This window comes from Phycodurus eques, chromosome 10 (assembly GCF_024500275.1).
Source record: "Phycodurus eques isolate BA_2022a chromosome 10, UOR_Pequ_1.1, whole genome shotgun sequence".
Lineage (NCBI taxonomy): Eukaryota > Metazoa > Chordata > Actinopteri > Syngnathiformes > Syngnathidae > Phycodurus > Phycodurus eques.
In genome coordinates this window covers 23,047,006-23,074,990 of record NC_084534.1, presented here as the reverse complement: position 1 = coordinate 23,074,990, position 27,985 = coordinate 23,047,006, and the positions used below count along the sequence as shown (strand labels likewise).

General features: G+C 41.9%; 1 protein-coding gene across 1 annotated transcript in view; it reads right to left on the bottom strand.

Moving 5' to 3' along the window:
- snta1 (syntrophin, alpha 1) overlaps positions 1-27,504 on the bottom strand; it is a 31,491-nt gene extending 3,987 nt beyond the window's left edge. Inside the window, exons 1-6 of the mRNA XM_061687601.1 lie at positions 27,068-27,504; positions 19,144-19,329; positions 2,637-2,832; positions 2,367-2,556; positions 1,854-1,984; positions 652-848 (exon numbers count right to left, since the gene is read on the bottom strand). Of these exons, the coding sequence (XP_061543585.1) occupies positions 652-848; positions 1,854-1,984; positions 2,367-2,556; positions 2,637-2,832; positions 19,144-19,329; positions 27,068-27,356 (1,189 nt within the window). The 5' untranslated portion in view covers positions 27,357-27,504. The remainder of the gene's footprint in view (positions 1-651; positions 849-1,853; positions 1,985-2,366; positions 2,557-2,636; positions 2,833-19,143; positions 19,330-27,067) is intronic.
- Between the last annotated feature and the right edge of the window lie 481 nt (positions 27,505-27,985).

Genomic DNA, 27,985 nt, shown 5'->3' with positions numbered 1-27,985 from the left:
TAAAATGCTTTTATTGTCTTTATGAGTGTTTGCTCTAACCCCCCCCCCCTCCCCACACACACACACACACACTTTAGGCTCAGGCTGTGCCCCCGGTTGTCTTGGTAATGAAAGCCAGATGCGCTACTGGCCAAGGAGTAAATGGGGCGGGGTATACAGTCACTCACTTAGGTGAGACAGGACCGGTCCCTAAAAACGCATTAATTTCAGTGAGACAAGAAATGGGTTTTGTAAGGTGTCATGTAATTCTTGATCTTGTGTGTTTGACAAAAGCATATCACATATATGTTATTAAAACCCCTGGCAACTATTTTAAAATGTGAAAAAGGAGCCACTATCAAGGGACTTTTGGTGAACTAAGGACTTTGATTCAGATGGTTTGCTCAAATGTGTTCTGTGACAAAGATGGAGCACGAAGTGAAGATGTGGACTGCTAGCTTAGCTTCTCATGCTCGCCACCCGACTTTTTAGCTGCCAGGGAAAAGCCAAAAGTCACTTCATGCTTGTCCCTTGTGATCAAAAAGTACAACTGTAAGTGTGTGTTCCATTTCAATGGTTGAGTTCATGTTATACTTGTATGACAGTTAACTAGCCTGGTTCGTGTCAGCTTGTACTAGAATTAATAACGACTACGGTGTTACTACTATGTACCTGTCGTGACCTCCTTGATGAGCTCGGCGGCATTGTGGCAGCCGTCGACCAGCAGGTGAGTCCACGCCGACAGCTCCTTGGGGGAATCCACCCGGAACACGTGGGTCTCCACACCTTGCTTGGTGCCTGAACGCAGGCCAAATGAAAGATCTGATTCCAGGAGAGGAGAGGTTTTCCCCGGGCCGGAGTGGACCAGTCTATAGTGGACACGTAGATCGTAGCGAGCGGGGGGGACATTCAGGGTTAAAAGTATAAAAAGGGTGGAAACATATACGGTATGACTCATAAGTTCTGATCTCACTAATGTTTTCCAAATTAAACATCTGCTGAAGCAGACATGGAAAAAGTGAGAATGTGACTCCATCCTCACTAAACTGGACTTAGTGTGGCAATATTTTCGATATTACAGGGGAACCGCCAAAAGTTGTCTTTCTAATCTATTCCATGCAAAGAGGAGAGATTGTACAGTGCAGATGCACGGAATGCAGTACAGAAGGTCTTTTGACTAACATGACAGCTCCTGTCCAGCTTCTACTTAACAAGAGCCGCCTCATGATCATAAAAGATACAATTGCTTACAGTAACATAGAAGAAGGCCTGCAAAATAACCTTGAGTGATGAACAAAATGCTGCTTCAGACAAATATTGTAAACCCAAGGACCACGCCCTGCTGCGAACAGCAAACGACTGTAATTGACACCCCCCCAAAATGTTTAGAATTGCCTATACTAATAACTTAAACTAAAAATATATCACAAAACAGTTTAATATCCTTTCTAACTCATCTTACAACATTACCCTTTAAATATTGTCACCCAGTACAATAAGGCACACTGAGATACCAGAGTTTAATGTTTTTCATTTGATTGTTTTATATTTGCCCGCGACCCTTGTGAGGATAAAGCGCTACATTGCAATGGATGGATAGATGTTTTATATTCACGGCCTAGAAGTGTTTTATATACAAGTATTAAAATTATGATTTTACTACTGCATTAGATTAGTGATAGACTACTGTGGGTTCTGACTTGCGTATAAATTTGGGTTAAGTCTACGCAGTAAGAACGGAACTACATTGTAAACCAAGGACACCCTGTTTAGAACATTTAGTTCTATTATGTTGTGTGTGCGCAATAAATTTAGTTCTTTTATGCGTGTATATGTGTGTGTATGTATGCATGCCTGTATGCATGTATGTACACCTGGTGGTGATGAGAGGGTGACTCTTGGTGGGGCTGCTTATGGCGTCTTTGCTTTCGGGCAAGGCGGGATAGAGAAGCAGCTCCCGGTCGGTCAGCACAGCGAGGACCGGCCTCTCCGATCCCTGTACCGCCTGCACACAGCACACATTTGTTGACAGCCTCTTCAAAAATCAGCAGCCACGACACATCGATGACGGAAGGGATAATAAAGCTTATCCCTCTCGTATTTACACTATGTGTTGCATATGCATCTACCAAACAATCCATTTTCATTTCCCCCAAACTGGACACCTTTATAGATATCCACTTCATGTATTTGCATTATTTATTTTAGAATTTTTTTTTTTTTCTTAATGCTGTTAGACAATATTTTAAAAACGGTCCTATTGACAACTGGCCCATGACAACATATGGACTGATGTACAGCCTTGACAGAAATTTGCCATCTATTGACAGTCATAAAAACACAACCCTCTTAGAAGAGGTAATAGTAGCAGGTGATCCTATTCTTACCTGTTCTGTAATCCAGCCCAAGTGTTTGACTTCCATACCAGGCTGCAAGATCTTCATCTCCTCCTTCACTTGTGGTAAAAGGTTGGCAGCACCGGCCTGGATGGCGTTGTACCAGGACTGGGCCATGGCTGGGTCTTTGGCCCGCAGAAACACAGAGTTCTTTCTGTTGGGCGAAACCACCTCGAAGTACCTGGCAGGTGGAGACGAAGGGTCTCTTCTCTTTCATCCAAACCGACCAAACAGAGTGAACCGCTTGCGTGCAGCACGTACCTGTTTTCTGTGTCGGGGGGGCATTGCTTGCGGGACACCTGGCACATTTTCAGCAGGATGCTGCGGGGCTCCTTCGTCTCGGCGGACGGGAGGTCCGCACCCTTCTGAGGCGTTGGGGGAGGCGAATCCCATGGGAGAGCTCCGCCGGGGGACCCCGAGCTCTTGAAGAAGGCCGACATCTCCTTGATGTACTTGACTGAAACACAAGGAGTGTTTGTGTCATGTTTCTGTATGCCTGACAAGCAACACCTTTTTTAAAAAAAAATAAAAACGTGTCCCTTCTTCACTTACATCATATTGCAATGTGTCGAATATACAGTATCAATTATCGCACAATTGTTGTATCATTAGATAATATTGGTATGGCTGACAAAACTGATCTAAATAATATTCCATCATGAGCTACTTCGATTCCCACCCTTCGTTTTCAACTGTCACCAGTGGGATTGTTCAAAAGCAAAAATTTACGCTCCATGACAGTAAAGACAAATGGGTTCCGTGCATCCATAATTACAGGGAAAATGGAGGCGAAAGTGGCCATAACTACACTGCGGGCATTGGCTGTATGTCTACAAATTCAACATGTTATTTTCTCAGATTTTCCCATGAGGTCTTGATGCTGCCTTCCTCCAAAAGCACTCATTCTTGGACCTTGTACTTATTCCACATAGACCTCAATTGGAAATGTGTTATGTAGATTATTTAAACATTTCAAGCATTCGGGTTTCTCTCATCTTTCGTTTTTCCAGTTCTCGGGTACTTGGTGCCAGTTGGACAAATCTAGAACGAGTACATTGTTGAAGGTCAGGAACCTTGAAAATAGTTTTATTTACCCCAAAATTAAACCTCACTTTAAACCAAAATGGCCTTTTTGAGCGAGGCGTTCTCCAGACGTTTTCATGCCTCTAGTTGCGATCAATAAAAAGGTGATCCAGTTTATCTAAAGTACATACACATAGATAGTGAGTTTTAAAATCTTAACTGATTTTTAACTCCTCTTATAGTGTGAGGTGTACTCGAGATAACCAATTTAGCACACCACAGACCAATCCGGCAACGGCAAGACCTTCAGGTCACTTCCCAATTGGCTTTTGTTTCGTTCATGTCACAATCACAGTCATATCGGCCAACAGAACACCACACACGTTAACGAGGAGCACACATACAACACGTATAACACCACAGGGTAGTCACTCAGGATAATCTTTTTACAGACATCCAATGCATCCTTTGCCAACTTAGATATCAGTAAGTGTGTACCCAGATTAAGACTAATAAAGCATTTTTAAAATTGGTCCTCGGAGCCCTAAATAACAATCATACTGTCAAATGAATACCTCTCTGACAATCAGAGCGGCGCATATTTGAAAAGCCAACATTTTTGATACAGCTACACGAGATTCTTTGTAAGAGAGTTATTTAGAGTTATTCTGAACCTCTGGCACCTTTTCACTTTTTATCTACGATCCACGCACGTTTGTACACAAGTACAACACACACACAGGCAGCTCTGGTGCAGCAGGCCGAGGTCTGGGGTATGAGTTTGGCAGGAAGTAAAAATAGCCCGAGGACTAAATCAGAAGGCTGAAGGTAGAGCTCTGGTTTCACTGAAGAAGTGTGAAGTGCACTCGTCTTGCTGAGGATAAAGAGTCATGTCGCTCGGAGCAAAAGAACTCCAGAACAGGACAACAGGACTGAGCGAGGGGGGCTTCCACCGTTCCCAAAATAGATCACATTCCTGCCGCTCAGTCAACCAGGCAGCCTCTCATCATATAGCTATTTTGTTTAAAAACTAAACAAAAAAAACATCAAGCTGTAGGACCAATGTCGACAACAGATTCAGTTGGCTATAAAGTGAAGCAGGAGCTCTAATGGCTTGGCGGATCACCGGTTTATAACATGTTCAGAAACTATTCACTCACAGAAGACATGTCTTCATACTACAGACTTGCAAGGGTTGGGAAGTACTGCAGGAAGCTAACTATCATATACAAGGTTCAACTTTACGTGTTGTATTTGGCATGGAAGAGCAACAGTTAGAGTTACATTGCTGTGCCCAACCAGTCAGAGTGGACATTTTAATAACTGAACCATTTTGAGCTCCCAAAAATGAATTGAAAACAAAGAACTTTAAAGTTCCACAAAACCTCGGAAGACCAATCAGCTATATGCGGAACGTCACAAGACCAAACCCGGAAAATAGGTTCATGGACATCCTGTGTATGCTGCGCTAATGAGCATGACTTGATGACTTAGAAACTTTCTTTATGGCTAATTTCTTCAGATAAAAGTTAAATGTGTGTGTGTCACGGCACGGTGGAGGACTGGTTAGCATATCTGTCTCACAGTTCAAATCCCGGCCCTGTCTGTGTGGAGTTTGCTTGTTCTCCCCGTGCCTGCGTGGGTTTTGTCCAGGCACTCCGGTTTCCTCCCACATCCCAAAAACATGCAAGGTAGGTTGATTGAAGACTCTAAATTGCCCTTAGGTGTGAATGTGTGCGCGAATGGTTGTTTGTTTATATGTGCCCTGCGATTGGCTGGCGACGAGTTCAGGGTGTACCCTGAACTCGTTGGCTGGGATAGGCTCCAGCATGCCCGCGACCCTTGAGAGGATCGAGCAGTACGGAAAGTGGTGCATGCGTGTGTCATTTATTTATACAAATATGATATGATCTATGTAAACACAAACTAAGCCTAAACATCGGACATTGTCATCTATGCTGGCTCTGTGGTGACATCTTGTAGATGTTTAAATATCCTACAGGTGCTTTGTCGCGGTTCTATTATATTATTCACCCAAGTAAGGAGGAAGTCCTTCGACCCGTTTTGCTGAATGCAGAAGTATGTTGCGCATATACTGGACTGAACAGTTGCAATGACAGCAATGACCATTGGGGAATGTGAAAGCTGTTTTAATAAAATTGAATGTGTTCACTTATTCTCCAAGTTACATTTTTTGCTCGAATCATCCATGATGCATTTTTTTTCTAACAGAAATTTTTCCACATTAATTCTTGTACACCTACTCCGTGCAAGCATGCTGGGGCTAGAAAACCTGGAGTCAAGGTGCAAAGAACAGGTACCTGCTACATTTCTGAAGTAGCTATCAACTTGTGTACTTAATGTCAAAGAAATGACCTTCTGTCTATTTGCTTTGGTGTCAAATGATGGATGTTTTCTGTGTTTGGCAGCCAACGTCTTCCAAATTGCTGGAGAAAGACAACTGGGATTTAATGTATGAGGTTGAACACGGTAAGACTGGATTCAAGTGGATTTTTACTTTATTTCACAAAGTGGCAGTTAGGGACGATTTGTTCTTCACTTACATTACTCTAGTAAGTGATGGCGCCATGCAGCCAGACATCAAGGCTAGCACTCTAGTGTTGTTTGTCTAAATGTAACAAGGTTGTTTTAGTTATTCAAATACAGTAAGTGGAGTTAACTGAAACAAAGTAGCAGCAAGATCTGCAAGGGGGCACGGCCATTGATTTTGTGACATACGTACATGGAGATACTGCATATTTTCAAACGACCATGACACAAAATGTTACACAGGTCTATTTTCACAAAGATGGAGGTGTTGGAGCCACGAATAGCGAAAGGATTGGTGTTAGTTGTGGATGAAAAGCTGAGAGGCTGTGGATGGAGGATTATGAAGGAGTAATGGAATGAACAACATGAGAGAGAGAGACAGAGAAAGGAGAGGAAATTGAAAGTTATAGAATAAGAAAACCAAACATGGTACATGCAGCAAAGCCCAGCCAGAAATGTTGCCGTAAATTCCAGGGGCGGCACATTCAATACAGGGGCTAAAATTAGCTGAGATGGCACTGTTATTACTTCAGCTTATCTGGCAGCCAGTGAGACCACTTTTGTACAGCATTTGTGTGCTTGTGTGTGTGTAAGAGTTGTTTCTCCCAAAGAATCCCCCCTCTAAGCCTTCCTTGACAAATCCTGACCAGACATTTTCAGCCAATTCAGTTTAGACGTCATTCACTTAAAACTGAGGGTATTTTATTCTTATTTTTTACTGTCTGTCTACTGCCAGGACAGTTTCCAAATAGCCAAAGCACAATTTCCAAAAACGCTAGTTGCAATGGAAAAGTACCATTCGATGATTTGGCTTTGAATTATAATAATAAACACATTCAATCCCACAACCAAACTGTCAGTCACAGTTGACAACATGACAGAATAAATACTGCCTGCTACTTTGACTTGATAAATGTCATCAGTGCATGAAAGAATGTGTGATCAGACTGTCTGGTTACGCCTTTGTGTCGAGGCAGCAAAATGAAAATAAAAACAAGAGTATGCAATGAGCACATACATCTGCCAAAAAAAGCACTAAAATAAATGTCAGATTACCACCTCCTGTGAGATTCTGTCGCTAATAAAAGCTGGGTTTTAAATGAAACCTTTATTGGAGTCCTGTGGGGGGCAGTATTTTACATTAAAAGTGGCTGACAAAAAACTGAATAAACCATGTCTACCCTTAATCTGTCCAAAAATTTTAAAAATAATGCTAATATCTCCACACAAAGGTTATATGAGAGATAAATGAAAGGCAAGAATAAAATATTTTTTTAGTCAGTAAAATATATTGTGGCGTTCCCCATGTCCAATGCATTTTCCATCCATCCATTTTCTGAGCCGCTTCTCCTCACTAGGGTTGCGGGCGTGCTGGAGCCAATCCCAGCTGTCATCGGGCAGGAGGCGGGGTACACCCTGAGCTGGTTGCCAGCCAGTTGCAGGGCACATAGGAACAAACAACCATTTGCACTCACAGTCATGCCTACGGGCAATTTAGAGTCTCCAATTCATGCATGTTTTTGGGATGTGGGAAGAAACCCGAGTGCCCGGAGAAAACCCACGCAGGCACGGGGAGATCATGCAAACTCCACACAGGCGGGGCCGGGGATTGAACCCGGGTCCTCAGAACTGTGAGGCTGACGCTCTAACCAGTCGGCCACCGTGCCGCCCCAATGCATTTTAAGTTATATAATTTGGTATCTTGATCAAAATCTTCAGGAAAAATGTGCCACAAAAACTGAAAACTATTTTTTAATTTTCCTTTTATAATGATCAATGTATAGTCTCAATTACTTAAACAGTAATGACATGTTGGAGTTTAAATTACTTAAATAATATCTAAGTGACCTGGATAACACTAACAAATTATGCAATTTTCTTGAAAGAACAACAACTACACAGCAAAAGAAAAAGAAGAATCACCCTTTTATTGTCATGAACATGCACGCATGCACACGAAATTTGTTCTCTGCATTTAACCCATCACAGTGAACACATACACATGTTAGTGGAACACACTGGAGCAGGGGGCAGCTGAAGTGCCCGGGGAGCATTTCGGGACATCAGTGTCTTGCTCAAGGACAAAAGAATCATACTCAGTGGTTGCTCTTAAAGAATACTTCTCTGAGCTTCTTTCTCATCTTCACTCAACAAGGACTGCGTTATATCTGACTACCATTGTTTTCACTTATCCTGGGCATATGATCTTGTCTTATTTGGTCATCCTCTAATTAAATCACACAGGAACTATGCCCCCAGACCGGAAGCATACTCAACAGTTTAATCTGTTATAATCAGGCAAGTCAAAACGGAGACTGTGAGACTTACAGTTATGAAAGAATACATGCATCAATAACTGATTATACTGTATACATTTTCCTTTATTATTGACAAAGCAAAGAAAAAGTATAAGATCTGTGTAAAATACTAACATTGCTCAAAGAGCAGCCATTTCTCCCCCTCCACTGGTAACCATGGGAACGTCTGGAATGTCATTGGTCAGCCAGTGACCTCTGAAGCATGCGGTTGACTCTGTAAAGCATGCCAGGCAAACAATGTCCCAATGTTAAAGCACCAACAAGGGGAAAAAAACAACGATATCTCGGGCCAAAGCAATACAGTAAATCACAAGCACTTGCCATTCATTGCATGTTCAGTGTACTCAAGTCAATCGAGGTACAACAAGCTATTAAGGGATGTAATAAGCCTTAAGGTTTTGAACGAGTGGAGTTCTTACAACAAAGTGCAAATATTTCAAGGATGCAGCACATGCACATGACGTGTACATCATGCTTGCATGGAGATTCTTCGGCCACTTCCCAAAATGTGGTTTCTACAGTCTTATAGCACAAAGGCTGACAATTAGGGCTTTAATTGGACAATGCTAACCCCCCCTATGGAACTCGTTTACTAGCTCAATTGTTTAAGTGTATAAGCAACGATTGGGGTATTTTTTTGGGTGTTATGTTGTTTTATCAGCTGTTGTTTCAGTTGTCTTTGGCCACTAGCGCTGGTAAAAAGCTCGCTGTACAAATATCTTGTGGCTTTGTAGGGCATCCAAACTGATAGAAAATACAAGGAAGAATAAAGAGTACTTGTAAAATAAGAACTAGAACATGCTAGGCTAACTTAAGTTTTCTAGCAATGATATTGCAGTAGTAAATTAAGCTAGGAGACAAAGATCTTTGTCGGGGAGGAGCTACTGTATATTGGGTTGTCAGTGGAAGTTATGGAGAGTCTTTATCTTGTGTGCATGTACAGGCGTATAATGGTGCCTTGAGATATGTGTAACCTGGCTATCGCGTTTTTCCATATACAAGCCATCGTTCTGATTTTTGTTTTTTTTTACTTTGACTGGTGAGCAAAATTTTGAGATACTGGCACTGTATGGTGGCAGTGATATCAATTCAACTCACTTCACAACAACCTTGTTTTGCAGCTCGTGAACGATTCTTCAGAAAGAATTACACGTGCATTTAAAACAAAATAAATTTCGCATAAAGTCTGCTAGCTTAATACTAACACAATGGGAAACGCCATAGATGGGCTAGCAAACACATTGCGGTCCTATAACCTTATAAGCAAAGGCTATTTGAACAGAAACAGTGAAGCAACACATGCAGTGAGACAAAATAATACTCACCGGCATATATTCTTTATCTTATGTAAAAAAAATAAAAAAATAAATAAAGAACGACTAACTACAGCTGATTTCCAAGTCATCTACAGTAGTTGTGAAACTCTTCTTCGTTTGTGTCTGGATGACTACTGCCCCCGGTGGCCAAGTCATGCACACAACAAGGAGCTACAACCACCATCATGACCGATAACAATACAGTAGTGTAGTAGGCTTAAAAAGCAACAAAAAAAAAAAAAAAACTGATTAAATGCATATGTCTTGTACTAAAAAGTTAAATACGGCTTGAACTGTCCACAGGCAGTTATTCTTTGGCGTACCACTAGAGGTATTCATGCCACACTAAGAATCACAGTTTTAGAGACATCAAACAATCGGGCCTTTGCTGTCTTTGATCTGAAGTGGGTGAAAATGCTCAAATTTAGCCCGATTTATTGAAGGTACAACCAATGTTGACCATGCAAGCCAAACAATGCCTCTACACAGTGTGAGCGAATTTACGCATTTAATAAACAACGTGCTGCCCCTGTGTTTCGCCACTCAAGGTGTGCTTCATTCGGGCATCGTCAGTCACCTGTCGAGAGATTCTCCTCTCCTGAATGATTTAGATAAGTTCATTATTCCCACAGCCCATCTCATTAAGATCCTGGCTAAATGCCAGCCTCGCGAAGATATGGCGGCGAGACAGAGAACACTGAATAAGACTAGTAAACTCATTCGCATTCTACCAAAGCACCGATGTGATTACTTTGCATAGAGTGTCAGGAGAGTTCATTATACTAATGCCACAAAGTGAAAGTGAAGCAAACTTGAACAGGACCTGGCCTTAGGACAAGAGGCGAGTGTAAAGGAGGTCGTACTGCAGACTTCTTCAACATTCTGTCTGGAGAGTCAAGCTGAATACACACACACACAGTATGTACTCATGCATCATGCAGTGAGATGGTTCAGTGGAGTCCACAGTGACAAAGGCCTGGCCGCTAATTTATCGTGGGCCCTGGAACAGTCAGCGGGGTTCAGAAGGGGTCCCGCTAAGCAAACGTCACGCTACAGAACAAGACAGACCCCCCCCCCCCCAAGAGTTGCGATTTCATCAAGCTTTGTTATTTTGCGAGATAATCCATCCCCTCGCTGTGCGTAAGCGCAGTTTGCTCACGGGCCAGCAGCTCCAAAGGCAAAAGAACCGAGCGTTGTGTGCAGAGGGTCCGAACCTTCACGGCGGGATAATACCGCATGGTTGGTGTGCAGGATAACTGCTCTGTGATTGTGACCACTGGTGTCTTTTTAATGAGATGACCGCAAGAAATGGACAGTGAAACCTCTTCTCTCGTCTCTACTGGGATGACAGTCAGAGCTTTGTCATTAAAAAACTGTATAAGATTCTTAATTGTCAAGTACAAAGAGAAAGTTTTTAAAACAGTTCCCAGGTCTCTCAATAACGTCTCGTGTTATATCCGTTTGTCGTAAAACCCCAAGGATCAAGAATTATAGCACGCTATTTCTTGTCATTGCTGAAATGATCCCTTTAGAGAGAGAGGCTGTGTCTCATGCAAATGAGCGACTGGAAACTCCGCCCCACATACTCCTGGGCCATTAGAGAGTACGGATTTTGTCACCATGACGACCGGGGGTGGAGCACAGGAGTTCAACAGAAAACCAAGGACTTCTACTTCGGCAAGCAGAGCCCAGAATGTTAAGAAAAAGTGACCACCTGTAAAGACACAAAATGTATTTAATACTTTACATTAGAGCTGCAGCTGTCAAATATAATTTTAGAATTGAATATTATAGAGATTATCCCGTATATTAATGGGATAAAATTTTGTTTTGGCATTATTGAACAACAAAATGTGCATGTGAGGTGCAGATATTAGCCTATTCTTATCTACCTGGGGCTCGCCTTCGAAATTCCCATAGTATAATATCTGAATTTGAGTGTGTATGTCTTTAAAGGTGGGGCTTGGCTGACGAGTGACGTGGTAGTCAGTGAATAAATGTCATGATCTGTGTTTTTGTTGACTTGGTTTCGATTAGCTTTACTTTGTTTCATGTTTGGTGAAGTTTTCCTGTGTCCCATGTTCATGTCTTGCCTGCCCATTTAGTTTTCGTCTCCACCTGTTCTCCTCAGCCCTGTACCTTGTGTCAACCAATCAGGTCCCGCCAGCGACTCTTATTTTGTCCAGGTGTGCCTCTTCGTCTCTTCAATTTGATTGTATTCAGTTCCCTGGGTTTGTTCAGTCTATGTCGGATCATTAGTTCTGCAAGTCACATTTCTAGTTTTGTCATGTTTCCTGTTGTGGTGAGTGTTTTATTTCCTTGTGTTTCTTTGTCACTTTGATATTGATTTTTGGGACTTTGTTCATTCAGTATTTTAGCGCTCAGGTTGGCAGCTGGCTGTTAACTGGCTATCTGTTAGCCGATCTGTGTACTATTGAGTGCCTGGGCATCAGTTGTGGCCATAGCAGCTTGTGTATGAATGTGCTTATTATTATGTTTATTTGTTTTACCGTTAGTTTAATAAAGTGATTGAAAGTGGCATAACTAAACAAAATTACCCCCAGCACCATGTCCACAACTCTAACGAGCAATCGTGTGCGGGCTCTTTAACAGAAGTCAATGCTGTGCATCCAATAAAACACAATGCATCTCTGCTTGCCTTTTGCCATCATAGTGCGGCTGGACTTCAGCCATCACTAGAAAGTTGCTGTTCATCTTCACCCAGCCTACCTGATCATGCCAACCTTGCTAACCAGTCACAACGCATACTGTCCTGAATTCAACTTTAAAGGTTTAACTGCGCCTTTCACTTCACATTACTGTGCTAACAAGAATTTTAGCTTCTTTGTTTTTTTGTCCCAAACCCCCAACCAAAAAAAACTGCACAACAAAATCCAACCCCGTGAATTGAAGGTTTTTTGGACTAAAAATCATTCTGTCTGATCCAGAGGCAGAATGGCTTAATTAGATGCCAACAGCATCACATCTCTGGATCAGCGACACATACCATCTGTAGGTAACTTGTGATGTCACCAAGTCCATCGACTGATGAGCTGTCCAAATTACCTTTTGAATCACAGCCATTTATCATGAAGTACTGACAGAAGCGAGGATAGAAGCTCTTCTGATCATGTTACAGATTTTACCCACACAGCTGCTATGCTTATGTGTGGACAAGAGGCTAATTGTCAGCCGGCCTCGAGAGAGACAATGGTAATTGTGGATCAGCGGGACATTAGTGTGCAGCATATCATGTTTGGGCTAAATTGCATGTAGCTTCTTGGAATGGATTGTATTTATAATGACATAATGAAGCTGGAATTGATATAATATAGCCCTATAGCCCCATTTCCAAAGAGTATAGTTCATAAAACTAAATCAATTGAATACCAACCCTAATTACAAAGGTAACTGTGCTTGCCTTCGTGTGCTGTGTGAAGACGTATTTTTACACCGCTGTACAAAGTAGTTCATTACTCGCTGTTCATAACCTTATATATTCAAGTGTAAACTGAGAACTCCATGTGCCTGGTGGTGTTACTGAAAAGTATCAATATCGACGGCATCTGTGGTGAGTTGAGGAGTTACCATTGGAAAAGGGGCTCCCTTATATTGGGTTAGAGTACCCAAAGGGCAGAGCGAGACACATTTCTAGTTGCTCGTTGGCTGACAACAGAAACAGAAGGGCAAAAACACAAAGGTGAAACAAAGCTTGTCTGGTAATAAACAGCCACGTCTCAAAAAAGCACTCAAACTGTGACTTATATCACTGTACAGAAATGATTGTCTTCCATATGCTACCAGTCAAAAGTTTGGACACACTTTCTAGTGCAACTGAATGAGAACATTCATCCAAACGTTTGACTTCCAGTAGTTCAAGCATGGATATATTGCTGGCAGGCCAAAGATCGGATGCAGGTGTGCAAGTATGTGTGTGGCAAAGAAACAGACAGCGAGAGATTAGATTTGGGGTTACTGCCTGTGGAGAGTGCTGACAAAGCGTCATAGGCACAGATGAACGTCCTCAAAATCTAATCGCACCCCAGGCACTGGCCAAACACATCACTGCTTGCGCACATGGAGTTTTCACACTTTGGTAATGCAGTATCTACGTGCTTAATGATCACAGTTGGTGCTGTGATTTTGTTTGCATCCATCTGCTCCGTGATATGACACTGTTTGCAAGGTAAAATCAAGCAGAACATGGCTCGAGCCCAAGGATTTCCGATGTAACAAAGCAGCCATTTGTGTTCTCATGCTGTCACCCCCTGAAACTGACCAACCAAACGGGTTGCTTTCTCTCACTGAAGGCCTCTGCCACTGATTGAATATGCTCAATTAGCCACAGAAAAGAGCCAAAAAAAAGGACAAATGAGTGCCAATGGGCACAAAAACCTGAAAAGATGCTGCAATTATTTCAGAGGCACTGTCTGAATAGCCACACATTTATGCTTAACTAAGAGAGATAGTAAAGCAGCATACCAATACTTTTTCCACCCCGGTTCCATCAAAGTCACCAAAGGAGCGATCATATGCCTCAAAGATTATCCTGAGCGATTATCCTGTTGTGTGGGGTGTGTCAGGAGTGATTTATTTTTTTTCCCCTTGGAAAACTATAATGAATGACAAACAGTCCGGTTGAGTCAAGGACTCTATGTTTGTCAAATGGAATGGAATGATAACCACAAATAAACATTTACATGTTTTACAGCGGCACGGTGGTCGACTGGTTAGAGCGTCTGCCTCACAGTTCTGAGGACCGGAGTTCAATCCCCGGCCCCGCCTGTGTGGAGTTTGCATGTTCTCCCCGTGCCTGTGTGGGTTTTCTCCAGGCACTCCGGTTTCTTCCCACATCCCAAAACCATGCATGGTAGGTTAATTGACAACTCTAAATTGCCCGTAGGTGTGAATGTGAGTGCGAATGGTTGTTTGTTTGTATAAGCCCTGCGATTGGCTGACAACCAGTTCAGGGTGTGCCCTGCCTCCTGCCCGATGATAGCTGGGATAGGCTCCAGCACGCCTATGCCAGCTAGCTTCTCCTAGAGAGGAGCTAGCTCCTCTCCTAGAGAGGAGAAGCTAGCTGGGGTGAATTGTATCTACAATTTTTATTTCCCTTTGATGTGCAATGCACTTTAAAGTAATCAGTTTTTTTTTATTTTTATTTAAGCATAACGTTAATGTTAAATTCTGCATAATGTTACAGTGGCTTACAATAACAAATATAGTTTTGGATGAACACTTGGCCTTCTGCGCTACTGTATTTTAATGTTGGGAATGATGGTGGTATCTTGAGAGTTAAGTACTTGGAGTAAAAATTTTGAAAAACACTGATCTCAAATTTTCAATTGACCTAACATGAATGTTCTTGGAATGTGGGAGGACACCAGAGTCCTCAGAGAAAATTCATGCAATAACAGGGAGAACATGCAAACTTCTTACAGGAAGGCCGGAGCAGATTTTCGAACCCAGACCCTCAAAAGTGTGAGGCAGACATGCCAACCACTAATTCAAACTGTGCAGGCTTGAGGCATTTTTTTCCAGAACATTTTGGTTGAACTCCAAATTGTATGACTTGGGGCGGTTCCACTGAACATTTCTTTCCCTTCCCTTGGCCTGAAAACTATTCTCCCCAATGCATACAACAATAGATGATGTCATTCAGGCAACAGTTCAAGATTACAAAGTGACCAACAGCCTAATTGCTATTGCACAGACTCGATGGCCCGATGCAGCTGACATAACATCTAAAATACATTCCCTGCCTGCTTGTAAAAGTTACTACAACAATGGAAAGACTGCTACTTCGGCGCTTCCATAACTAAGCCTGCTTAATCCATGTGTGTGTTTGTGTGTCTGCAGTGAGCCACGGGCCAGCAATGAAAAGGACATGGGAGCGAGAACCAGCAGCGTCCAGAAATGTCCTGGCAGGGGGAAGAAGCTCTGCAAACTCTGCACAAGTAACTTGGGGCTGATCTTAAGCCCCCGCCGTCGCTATGTACACCGTGTAAAAAAGTTATATGACTCTGTTATAGCGCCTAAATAAATGCATGCTGGTGCAGCTGTGTTTGAAAATACAAACCGCGAGACAACGGAAACCAATTTGACAGGAAGGCAAAACGTGATGTGGAAAGTGAAACCAGCCGCCAGGTCATGTTCATGCACAGAGGTTCCATTCCACAGTTTCGACTCTGGAACGAAGAAGATTTTCAAGATTGGGTTACCGTTTTAACGTGGGAGTTCAAATTAGGGTTCCAAGTTAAAGTTGGAGTTTCAAAGTCGGGTGTTAAAGCCAGGGTTAGGGGTTCCAAGAAGGGTTTTAAGACGAGGTTGGGGTTTCACATTAGAGTTTCCAGTAAGGGTTGTGGTTCAAAGGCTGCTTTCAAGCTAGGGTTAGGGTTTCAAGGTAGGGTTTTAAGCTAGTTTGGGGTTCAATGTAGGGTTTCAAGTTAGATTAGGGGTTTCAAAGAAAATGGATGGATGGATGGAGGATAAGGTTGGGGCTTCAAAGCCAAGGTTAGGATTTAAAAATAGCACTCAAACAACTAAATATCAAGCAAAAGAAATTATCATTGTAAACAAACAAAAGGATGATACGCATGCACGCACGCACACGCACACACAAAGGTTGTAAATATAACTGGGAGGAAATGAAGGCAGCTGGGGATTTATGATTTCATCTGGTGTGTTATATTTATCTGACCCTCTCAGGTGTTTACTGTTCCTCTCACATACACACACACATTGATTATTCCATCACATTTTGATGTAAAGTCAGACAGGAAGAGAGGGCAACAGAGAGGTGAAGACGGCACCCGCAAGGGAATGCTAACAACGAGGAATAGCTGCAACTTTTACTGTATTTTCTTTCAAGTAGTCGGATTGACCTCTCTCTATTCATGGCGAGAGGTTTGGGGTGAAAGCAAATGTTGTACATTTCCTCATACTTTACGAGATACTTTACTGTCGTTCAGCAGATTTTTTTTTGTCTTGTGTTGCGAGAAAAAATTTGAGACACGAGCGCTTAGACAGGTGGCAGAAAATTTCAAAACGAAAAAAAAAGAAGGCCAAATACTTGCTTCGACCTGTTTATTGCAATTTCCAGTTGAAGTTTACTGTAAGCAGACAATTACACTGTGTGTTTCACCAAAACACATAACTTCCGTAGGTCTGCTAGCTTAATGCTAACAGACAATGCAAAATCCCATAGACGGGCTACCGAAACTAGCATCAATGTTGTAGTTATTACCCTTTAAGCAACATATATTTGAAGACAAACAGTGCAGCAACATATGTAGAAACACAGTATAACAATACTCACAGGAATATATTATTTATCCTCTGCAAAAACAACTAATGGTACTGCAGCTTACTACCTAGTGTATTTATTTTGTAAGTATTATACTGTCCCCTGGTAGCCAAGGTGTGCACACCTGGAAGAGCAGATAATGTGCATGAAAGCACAATGCCAAACTGTTTGAGTCTTCACATTTAATTTTGTTTACCATGTTCTTTAAAGAAAAAGTAAAATACTGTAGTGTTATTTTTATTGTGTTCCAAAATTTTTTTGTGCATGTTTTGAGGGCTGAAACAGATTGACAATTCCATTCATTTAAATTTCTAAAGATAGGGAAAGAAGAAAGATGAGCATTTTCTTTCCCTATGTGCATCAAGGCACCACTGTACATTGTTACATATTTTGAGGGACATCAGTGGATACAGCTCCGTATAAAATCGTCCTGGCCGGCACATAAATGTTCTCTTTGCCGATGCAATCATGTAACACAATCGAAAATAAGTGTGTGGTGTGAAAAGAAATTAAGTAGTGCGCACTCATGATCACTTTTCCACTGGGAGTGTTCTCACTTCTTTCATCTAATTGCTTGCTCTACTGAGGGGGGAGCCCGCCCGAAATGATTCCTGACTTGACGGATCACAGAGCGGCACCGCTTGAGCTGTCTGCTGTCAACACTTTTCTGCCTGACTGTGGACAAGTGGAAGACAGAAGCACTGAGCTCCCCTGTCTGCAACTCTGCTCCCTTGGCTGAAGTCAACAAAACTCGGCAGCAGAGTTGCTCATGAGCACAAAAAAAGTGGTTGAGTTTGCACCATCTACCCACTCTCAAATTAGCTTTGACCAGTGGTTCTCAAACTTTTTACACCAAGTGAGATTTAAAAAAATACTTAAAAAAATAAAAATAAAAAGGCAATTAATCTACAAATGCAAGTTTAAACTCTACCATGCAATCCGAAAGCCATTTTTCAACAACACTCAGAAACGTCGCCGGCTTCTCAGGGCCCGAGGTCATCTGGGGTGGATTGATGCAAAGTGGAAAAGTGTGCTATGGTCTGACAAGTCCACATTTCAAATTGTTTTTGGAAATCATGGACGTTGTGTCCTCCGGACCAAAAAGGGAAAAGGGCCACCCAGATTGTTATCAACGCAAAGATACAATCTAAGCATTTGTGATGGTATGGGGGTGTGTTAGTGCCCATGGCATTGGTAATATTCTCATCTGTGAAGGCACCATTAATGCTGAAAGGTACATACAGGTTTTGGAGCAACATCTGCTGCCATCCAAGCAATGTCTTTTTCAGGGACATCCCTGCTTATTTCAGCACCACACTTTGTAAATCACTGACCGATAACTGAGTTTACTATGTTGTCTTCCTGCAGCTTACACTAATAAGTCACACGTTTATGTCATGTCTACATGAAAAAAAACATTTTTTTCCCCCCAATGCATTTCTTTCTACTGTCCTCATGCAGAAATTTTTTTTGAGGCAGCTGAAAACAATGCTTGCGGTAAGCTCCCATGTGGCTGAAAACTGACTTCCGCATTGCCTTGACCATGGAGAAAATATTTATTTATTTTTATTTTTTTTACTAAAGACATCACATTAACGGCGTTAAATTTGAATACAACTATTTTTTGTAATCTAGAGTGAAGAAATTAAAAAAAACATATCTGTGTACAATTGGACTTGAAAGTTAAAATGTCAAAAAAATTATTTTAAGTTTGGAACATGACAGAGCATTCATGAATATTTGAGTTTCTTTTTTGGTTTGATCCGATACTTAAAATTCTCCAAAGTGCGCACGTTCCCGTTCCATTTCAAACCTCACGACATGAGCTCTGGAGGCAGAAATAATGAAAAAAAAAACACCCTGTGGATTCTCACTATAAACATTCCACAGCATAGCGGGTGTTTCGTTGAAGTGCAGCACAGCACTATCACAGAGTACTTCCTCGATACTGCAACAAACCCATCTCTTCATTGCTATTCTGAGACAATCAGAGATCTTTTAGGTCTTTGGTCTGGTTTCACGGAAGCTCATTATTTGAATGTATCCAGATAAGTGTGATCAAAATATGACTTAAAAGAGTCTCACTATAAGATTATCATAAATGACCCTTCAGGATTAAACTAACCGGCATAATGGAAAACTGTATTAAATCATATTCAAGACTGAGTAGGGAAAAGGTCAGAAGAAGAACTTTGGCATTGTTGGAGTACATCTGAAGTGTTTGTGTAACTCTTGCGCATGTGTAAACGTCTTACCTTCAAGGATGACTTCTTTGCCAGTCTTCTTCAGGGCCTGCACGGCCTCGTCGTGCGTGGCCTCCCGTAAGTCGCAACCGTTGACAGACAATATGGCGTCGCCCACATAAAGCGCCTCTGTCTGGTCGGCGGCCAAGCCCTTAAAAATCTTGGAGATGAGAATGGGCATCTTGTTCTCCTTCCCACCTGCACGACATGATGTGCATCATCATTCGGTTTGTTCGAGCCTGATGTCAACAGTTACGGGAATGGTTGCCTGTATGGCATACTTTAGAACCCAAATTTAATTTTAAGTTTTAACAAGTTTTAAAGCCGATTTAATCACCTGAATTTTTCTTTTAATCTTAAAAGTGAAACATCTTATGTTAAGTGACCCAAATGGTTGTTTAATGTGGAATTCAACCAAAAACATTGGGGGTAAAAACTAAATGAAATTAAATTTACAAACTGTCACACCGCTTCACGTGCGACGTCGGATTTACTTTAACTTTCAGTTCTCCTTTTTCTTCTGCTTTTTGTAACACTTAGTTCAAGATCCTAATTCTAAATGATATTAATGATCGATCATTCCTGGACATTACCAGTCAGATTATCACACTGCAATCTTTAAATGTGTATGGCTAAGACAACTTAATTGCTAAACTGACGACATATTATAGAAGTTATTTTCCACAATTGAAAACAGTGTCAGGTCAGGTCAATGATATAAGTCTATCAAAATACTCCAAGAATCAAGAATTGCAACACACTTGGGTGTTTTGAAGGGGCGGAACTGTGTCTATGGTTTTTCCTTTATATACAATTTGGAGGTGTCTGCCTTTGCCAGATTTCAGGCCGCGTTCAGCTCCAAAACCTCATCATGAAGTCAATGCTAGATACAACTTTCGTTACAGTCACGACGGCACGATATGTCGATCCTTGCCGTATTTCACTTTTCACAGTCTCGACATAGCGCAGATTTTTAAATCGGTTGTCAGGTTATCAACTCGAGAACAATGGTCACTAAAGTCAGCTGGCGATTGAACTCTGGTCTTGCGGTGAGCCAGTCATTATATATTGTAAAAGACATTCAATTAATTTTAAATCCATCTTGTACAAGTTTGCTCCATGCGGGATTTACAAGCCAATGGCTTCGCTCCTCCTATGCATGTCAAGTACATTCCCAACCGAGTTTTGGACAGAATGGTTTCCCGAGCCTGTCAAGTACATTCCCAACCGATTTTCGGACAGTATGGTGTCCCCATCTTTTGACCTCGGTGGCATCAGACAAGTCGTTTGCTACATGGCTAAGTATTAGAAATGAGGCAATGCCTCGAGGAGAAGAGTCAGTCAATACTTGGTCCTATTAGGAGGAATTTAAAGGCACTTTCTGCAAGAAAATTCAATACTAATACAATTGTGGTTACAATTAAAATGTGGACTGCTTTGCAAGTAATTGGTGGAGTTCATAAATTAAAAACCTGCCATGGATCTTACTGCCATCAGCATAATTATCATTTCTTCCCATAACCATCAGTGCCATACTTAAATCCTCACATATTCCTTCATCATCCCACTTTGTCTTTTCAACGTCATGCACACGTCTGCGCCTCCAAGCTGACAAAGTGTTGCTCGGACGACAGGTGGGATAGCGGGGGGTGTAGTGAGGCAAATGGTGACAGGTAAATGAATGGTAGCGTTTCCCACAACACTAACAAGTTGTACAATTTGGCGTTCGAAACAGTTCAGTGGACCCTTGAATGTCGACCGAAATCGGTTCTAGGTGACTTATATACTCTTCAATTTGTTCGGATTTTGAATAATGGAAACAGAACTAGAGATGCATCATCCTAGATGACCACAATGTATTACACTATCTATCCATTGTGATAGGCTACGCAGTTGGGTTCCGGATTCTTGTGTGTAATGCGTGCATACAAACATTGCCACACAAAATATGTCATTTATTAAGTTGGGCTTGTGTGTGGGGACATGCTTAAATTTACACACAGCTCTGACTATGCATACACACAAAACCTTGTGGAAGAACAGTGAAACTACAAACAGAACGCACAAAGAGGGTCACCAAAGCCATCCGAGTGCACATCCAAGTCCTGTCGTCCCTTAGATCTTTGGCCACTGGGACATTTCAGCAGGAGATTGGAGACATATGAGACATTTTGCACCCAATACTAAGCCGAATCATGTCGACAGACTGTGTTGGATGCGATTATTTCCCATCCAGTTCCTATACAGACATCACCAACAAGGCGAAATTTAACAAGGGTTATCCAAATAGTAGTTAAAGCCATAGATTGCACCCACATTTAAATTAAAGCGCCATCACACAACAAATTCAGCTGCGTGAACAGGAAAGCATTTCTTTCAATGAATGCACAAATAATCTCCAATACACATCGCCTATTGGAATGCGCGACGCATTAATTTACTCATTCTACGGAATAGCTCAGTGGATGTGCACCTTCATAGGAGCTGTCGCTGCGGCTGGCTGGCTGCACATATAATGACGTGTCCAATAATCCTGGCAATATGGGTATCCATAATTGCTTGTCCTCCTCCAGTCAATTAAAAGCTATTTCTCATTTGTGGGCCATGACGTTTTTTTTGGCATTGAGTTTGAGTCAAACCGTTTGTTTTTATTTCTCTGATCCAACAGAACAGAACAGCAGTGGTTAAATTCTCCCATGTGATTTTTTTCCTTTTGTTGGTAACACCAGCAATAATTGTTTCCAGTTCTCAGACAAGTTCTCAATGTCGGTCACAGAGATACTCCTTTTCTTAGTCCTCTTTTTCGGAGAGGGAAGTAGTCTATCCACGCATTCTTAAAGCGATTGTTGCTACTATATACAGTCAATTAGAGGAGCTTCCCAATGCAAATGAGGCTAGACATGCATGAGTGTGTGGCAGTTTAGAACAGGTGGGCTGTATCAACACACATTACTTACTGGTAGGTGTCCACATTATTATAATTTTTCTTTTGTACTTCAACATTCTAAATTTCAGTCCTCAGAACGAACTTAGAACCTGTTCTCTGCACTCTTGAAGAGAGCTTAAATTAGACATAGCAAAGTGAATGTTGACTGCCTCTACTACGCTTACTAAAAGCCAGGGTGGGCTCCCTAAAATTAACACGGGCGGCCCACTCCCTGATACATAGCTTTCATCTGACCAATGACAACTGCCGCCTGCTCCTCTCAGCTGTTCACTCGTTGTTGTGTCAGCAGGCCAACATCTCGCTTCTCATCTTTTTTGCTTTTGCTTTCTGTTCTCTCCCACCCGTTCTTTATCTCTGCCTTCCAACTGAGCCACGCAGTAACAACAACATCAAGTGAGCAGGGTGCCGGTAATCATTTTGTTTTAATAACAAGCTGTGTGGCTCTACAAGGCTCCCCTGTTCACAGAGACGGACATCACAGAATTGCCATTAGAGGCACCGTTGTTGTCAGGGTGATGGAGGGTTGCAGAGCTAAAATGAACCAGTCGCCATTAGCTATAATAAGGAGCAACAACGACAACGACTTGTCAACATGTGCATACTGCAAGACTAAAAAAGAACCAAACACCTTTTGCACTGTCTGTAAAAGCTGGCATTTTTGTGCCTTTTTTTCTGTGTCGCATGGACAAAGTCCATCTGGCAATTTTCCCATATTCTGAGGTAGAATCAGGGCCATGACAGAGGCACTTGAAATAAGAAAAAAATCTCTGCCCGGTGACGCCAGTTGTTGACATCACACATCTAATTATCTGATTGCGAGATGCCAAGTGTAAAAGTCTAAGGAAGATACACTGGGTCATCTGCTACTATTATGATGTACAGAAATCCCTTCCACATTCACAAATTGGTCCAAGGAAGTATGAAGTGATACATCTCGATTGAGAGACAAGCTTTGTATGTTGAGGAGCAGCTAAGTTTAGCCTGCGTTGTTGCGGAGAGTCTTTGACACATCTGCTTGTACACTGGGTGTATTAATTTTTAGGTTCTGTGTTAAAGGCAAAGGCCGAAAAATGCCAAGTCGTCTTTTACAACTCTGATTTTGATGAACCAGTTTAACACCAACAATCGTTTCCATTTTGCAGGGACAAAGCCAACCTGGTATTTTTTCCACTTTCTGAGGTTCCTGTGTGTAAAGGGAACGCCGGAAAGGTGTGAAATATGACACCTGAGTCTTATGACGCATCTATTTATCTTGTTGTAAGATCTTGTGTTGCTGTATGAAAGCACAAACAGTTGTGGGAGTATCCCGCCTTTCTGTATCATAGGCAAAAGCAGACAAATTTTGCATCATCTGTCATGACTGTGATTTTGCAGGGTCTCTGTGTAAAAGCAGCTGAACACCTCCTACCCACCTCCTTGCTTGAAATCATGTTTCCCCCCCCCCCCCCCCCCTCTTTGGCCACACATACATGGATATTTATTATAAGTGCCATGCAAAACTCGCATAGAAAAATTTTGCTTTTAAAGATACCCACATTTGTGTGCGACACACAGTATGGATCAGCTGGGACAGGGCTGTCAAACATATGAAGCGGCTCGTTGGGAGGGGTCCGATCCAGCCCGTGAGGATCGAGAACACATTAACTGCAATTTTTCAATAAAAGTGACTGTTGTTGCTATTTCTGTCTAGTGGAGGTCACACTGAGGACCTTAATAAACAGACCCCGATGTAACGGATATTGGATAAAACAGACCGTCAGGACTGAAAAATGTGTCCAAAAACAGTTTCCATTTGTCACTTAAAATGCTGTTGACAAAGACTGTCAGTTCTAGAATTGACCGCTGCTGTTTACCAGCTCTGTGGTGCAATGCAGGCAGGGAATGGGACTGACGTATTTCACAGATATATAAAAATATATATATATCCAATTCCAAAAGATGTGCCTCCCGTGCCTATGTGGCGGCCATATTGAATGTGGGGCATTGACGTGGCGGCCATGTCATATGATATGATGATATCTATTGCCTATTGAAAATGGATTAACAGCGCAGAGCGAAAGAGCAGCATGGCGGCAGTGTTAACTCTTAAAAATACAAACACAAGTCTCTGGAGTCTGGAACATGCTATTTTTGGTACAATAGTTTTTTTTTTTTTTGTCAAGCCATTCACCTTTGGCAACAGATTTGGAACGAGGAAGCACACGAATTCCTCGCCGCACTGTGCAGTGAAATACTAATTCATTTCTGGTTCAGACACGGTATCCTGTGTGGATGTTTATTATTATATATCTCTAAACACGCACTAATTGCACTGTTATTTTGTTGTTCAATTGCACTGTTATTTTGTTGTTTAAAGTTGGTTAGTCTCCACAAATAACACGGTCCGAGCCAGACCTGTGTGACAAGTGTAAATCACTTATTTTGATGTTTTGCTAATGCATAACTATAGCTTAGCAATAAGCATCATGCTTTTCCATCAAAGGACAAACTCCGACTGCAACGGACAATCAAAACTGCTGAAAGGATTGTCGGTACCCCCCTACCCACCATTGAGGACTTGCACGCTGCCAGAACTAAGACAAGGGCGTGCAAAATCCTCTCGGACCGTCTGCACCCCGGTCACCAGCTCTTCCAGCTCCTTCCCTCAGGTAGGCGCTACCGATCAACGCAAACTAGAACTAGTAGACATTCCAACAGCTTCTTCCCTCTTGCGATCAACTTCTTAAACACCTAACCTATAATTCCATTACAACAAGCTGGCAATTTTTTGACTTGAGTTCGTTGTCACATTTCTGTGGGGCCAATTATGTATTACTTGTGCACTCACTGTAGTTGTCTCGCCATGCTGCACTATTTGCATATACTGGCCACTCATGCCAGAGTAGCATCTGCTCCATTTGCACACTGATTGAGGAGTATCTGTAATATTTGCACAACCAACATTGTCCCAGATGATCGCACTACTTGTCACTTTAAACCGCATACACTCCTTGAAGTCTCAGCGCCCTTTGCACAATGGTCATTGCACCGGACTATTGCAATATTAGTCGTTCGAACTGCTCTAAGTGCTAGAGGACTCTGCATCTTTTTGCACAATTGTTTTTTGTCAATGTCTTTATGTCCCCAAAGTGTTCTGTAAATTGACTGTTTGTTGTACTAGAGCGGCTCCAACTACCGGAGACAAATTCCTTGTGTGTTTTGGACATACTTGGCAAATAAAGATGATTCTGATTCTGATTCTGATTCTTACCCACTCCTTACCCTCCCTTCATAATAACGTAAACGATACGTGTAAGAAGCATGGTAAGATTTGTAGCTTATTCGCTACCATTAAGGCAATGATCAGTGACTTACAACGCATTGAGAATTTTGCCTCCGCGGCTTGGCAACCGGGGGGCGTAATAAAATTGGGGTGAATTTGGCCACTGAATTAAAATGAGTTTGACACCCCTGTCTCGAGCATCCTAAAAGCCCGGGTAGTGACTGCTACGACTACTTTCAAACTTTGTTTGGGATTAGAAAAATACAACTACAGCATGGTCTCTATCGACTTCATTTACAAAACTTTAACTTCCCAACTGTCTGTCCGTCCTGCCGAGACCCCCAGCTAAGGCCATGTAAACAGGATTGCAAAAGGCTTCCAAACAGCCGCCACGCTGTTGTGAGTACACATTGCGGTTAACGTAAGCCTGATAATGTTAGACATGGAGAAGTCTTTGTCTTGTCCCATGGGGAGTGCCCGGTCGCATATAGTTTTAAGCGTTATGCCAACTTTAAAGTAATACTATTTGTCATCATTCATCTATACAGATATTCGTTACTGAGTATTGATAACCTGTATTGATCATTTGTATGACTAGATGACTAGATAGCTTTAAGCAAAGGTTTTGAGGCTAATATGTACTGTCAAAGTTATTGAAATAATGTTAAAATAAAAATATAAAAATAAGACAACATATAGCATTAAATAAGCTATGGATGGATAGTTAACATGTTAGCAAACTTTAAGGCTAACATGCTAGTAAAAAAAAAATGTAAAAATGTAAAATGTTAGCAAAATAAGCTTTGTTTTGATTCAAATGTTTTTCTTTAACCAAACAACAAAAATGTGTTAAGTGTCAGCAAGTAAAACTAACATTTAAGACAACATTTAACTTTAGCTAAATGATACGAAGCTACACAAACCTAAGCTAAGCAAAAGGGTAGGGGTTAACGTTTAAAGTTACCGAAGTGTTGTTTTAAGTAAAAAGCTTTCTTTCGCCAACAGCAAAAAAAAAATAAAAAAAAATAATAATAATTAAGAAGTGAAAGAAAGTTTAAAGTTTTGATAAAGGATAAATAGATAGGTCTAACATGTTAGCCTACAATAATGTTAATGCTAGTCAAAACAAATGAAATTATGAGAGACTTAATGTGTAAAAGAAAAGTTACTGAAATAAGTTTTGTTTTCATTCAAAGCTTTTTCTTCAGCCAAACAGCAACAACAAAAAAGTGTCGCTCATAAAAAAAATTAAGACAACAATTAAAATATATTGTTTAATGAACATTTCAAAAATAAAATGCACAATATTGTGTGTTTTAGTCACAGTTACATTCATATGCCTGATGAGTTTTTTTTTTTTGGGGGGTGGGGGGGTGGATGGTTTAACACTCAAAAGAGGCATAAACACGTCTAAAAATGTCCATCTGTTTGTACTTGGTCACACAGGCTACATACTACATTAGGCTACTAGCTTAGTTAATGACACTAATAGAGCTCCCCGCTGTGGTAAATACAGCATGGCGGCTGTCAACCTTTTGGGCCACACAACAAGTTCGTTAAATATTAGAAATGCGCCAAAAGCAAGCTGTTTTTTTCGAAACAACAGCGGCTAATGTGTTTTCCACGCTCGGTGTCAAAAAAGTTTAACTGGAACTCAACTCGCGTCGTTTTGAATGGCGCCGCCGCTGCACATTTGCGTCCATAATCAAAAAAAAAGTTGCTCTCACCTTTAATACTAATCCCGAGTCCTCCGACATCTTGCTTGGTAACCCGCACCGTGCGCTTCACGTTGGTGATGGTCTCCGGGACGGGACACGAGCTGAGATTGGGGGGGTCTCCGTTGATAGCCCCCGCGGGGTTTGGATTGCTCTTGGGCGGCTCGTCGGCGCCCTCGCCGGGGGTGACCGTCAGCGTGTCCTCGGTGAGCGTGGCCAGCACCCGGGTCCAGCGGTCCACGGCCACCCGGAGCTCCAGCAGTCCCGTTTTCTGCGCCTTCATCGCGGCCGCCATGTTCATCGCATTCCTGGAATAACTCTAGACGGGGCTGGCGGTCCTGTGGACAGATATGGAGGGCTGGGGTAAGGGGCACACACACACACACACACACACACTCTCAAACACATGCACATGCACGCATGCATGCTCACACAACTCCGTTATGCACAGTTGCACGCCCTCGCAGCATTGTTGTCCTCCAAAGAGGTTTACCCACCACTAGTAAGAATCAAAGTTAATTGAGAGTGACACAATTGCTCACTGACTGTAACACAGCCCAGTTCAAATTAAGTGATTCTTGCTCACATACTGTGTAAATACAAACTGTAATTCCCTAAGAAGTGCTGGAAAGAACTGCTTCAACCCAAATGCCAATGAAGAAACACATTTGGATCAGCACCAAGACACACACACACACACACACACACACACAGCCTGCTATTATGTTTTCATTGTGTCTTTGCATCACTTTCCAAACCTTTGAGACAAGGCACATATTGTACACTAGGGGAAAAAAACCTTAAATCACACCACCAAACAAAACTGTCACAAAGTGGATATAGCAACACCCCCCAAAATACTGTACTGTAATTGTCTACATATCCCACAAGATGGCAGCAAAAGCCAAATTTTTGTCTAAATGAAGCTCC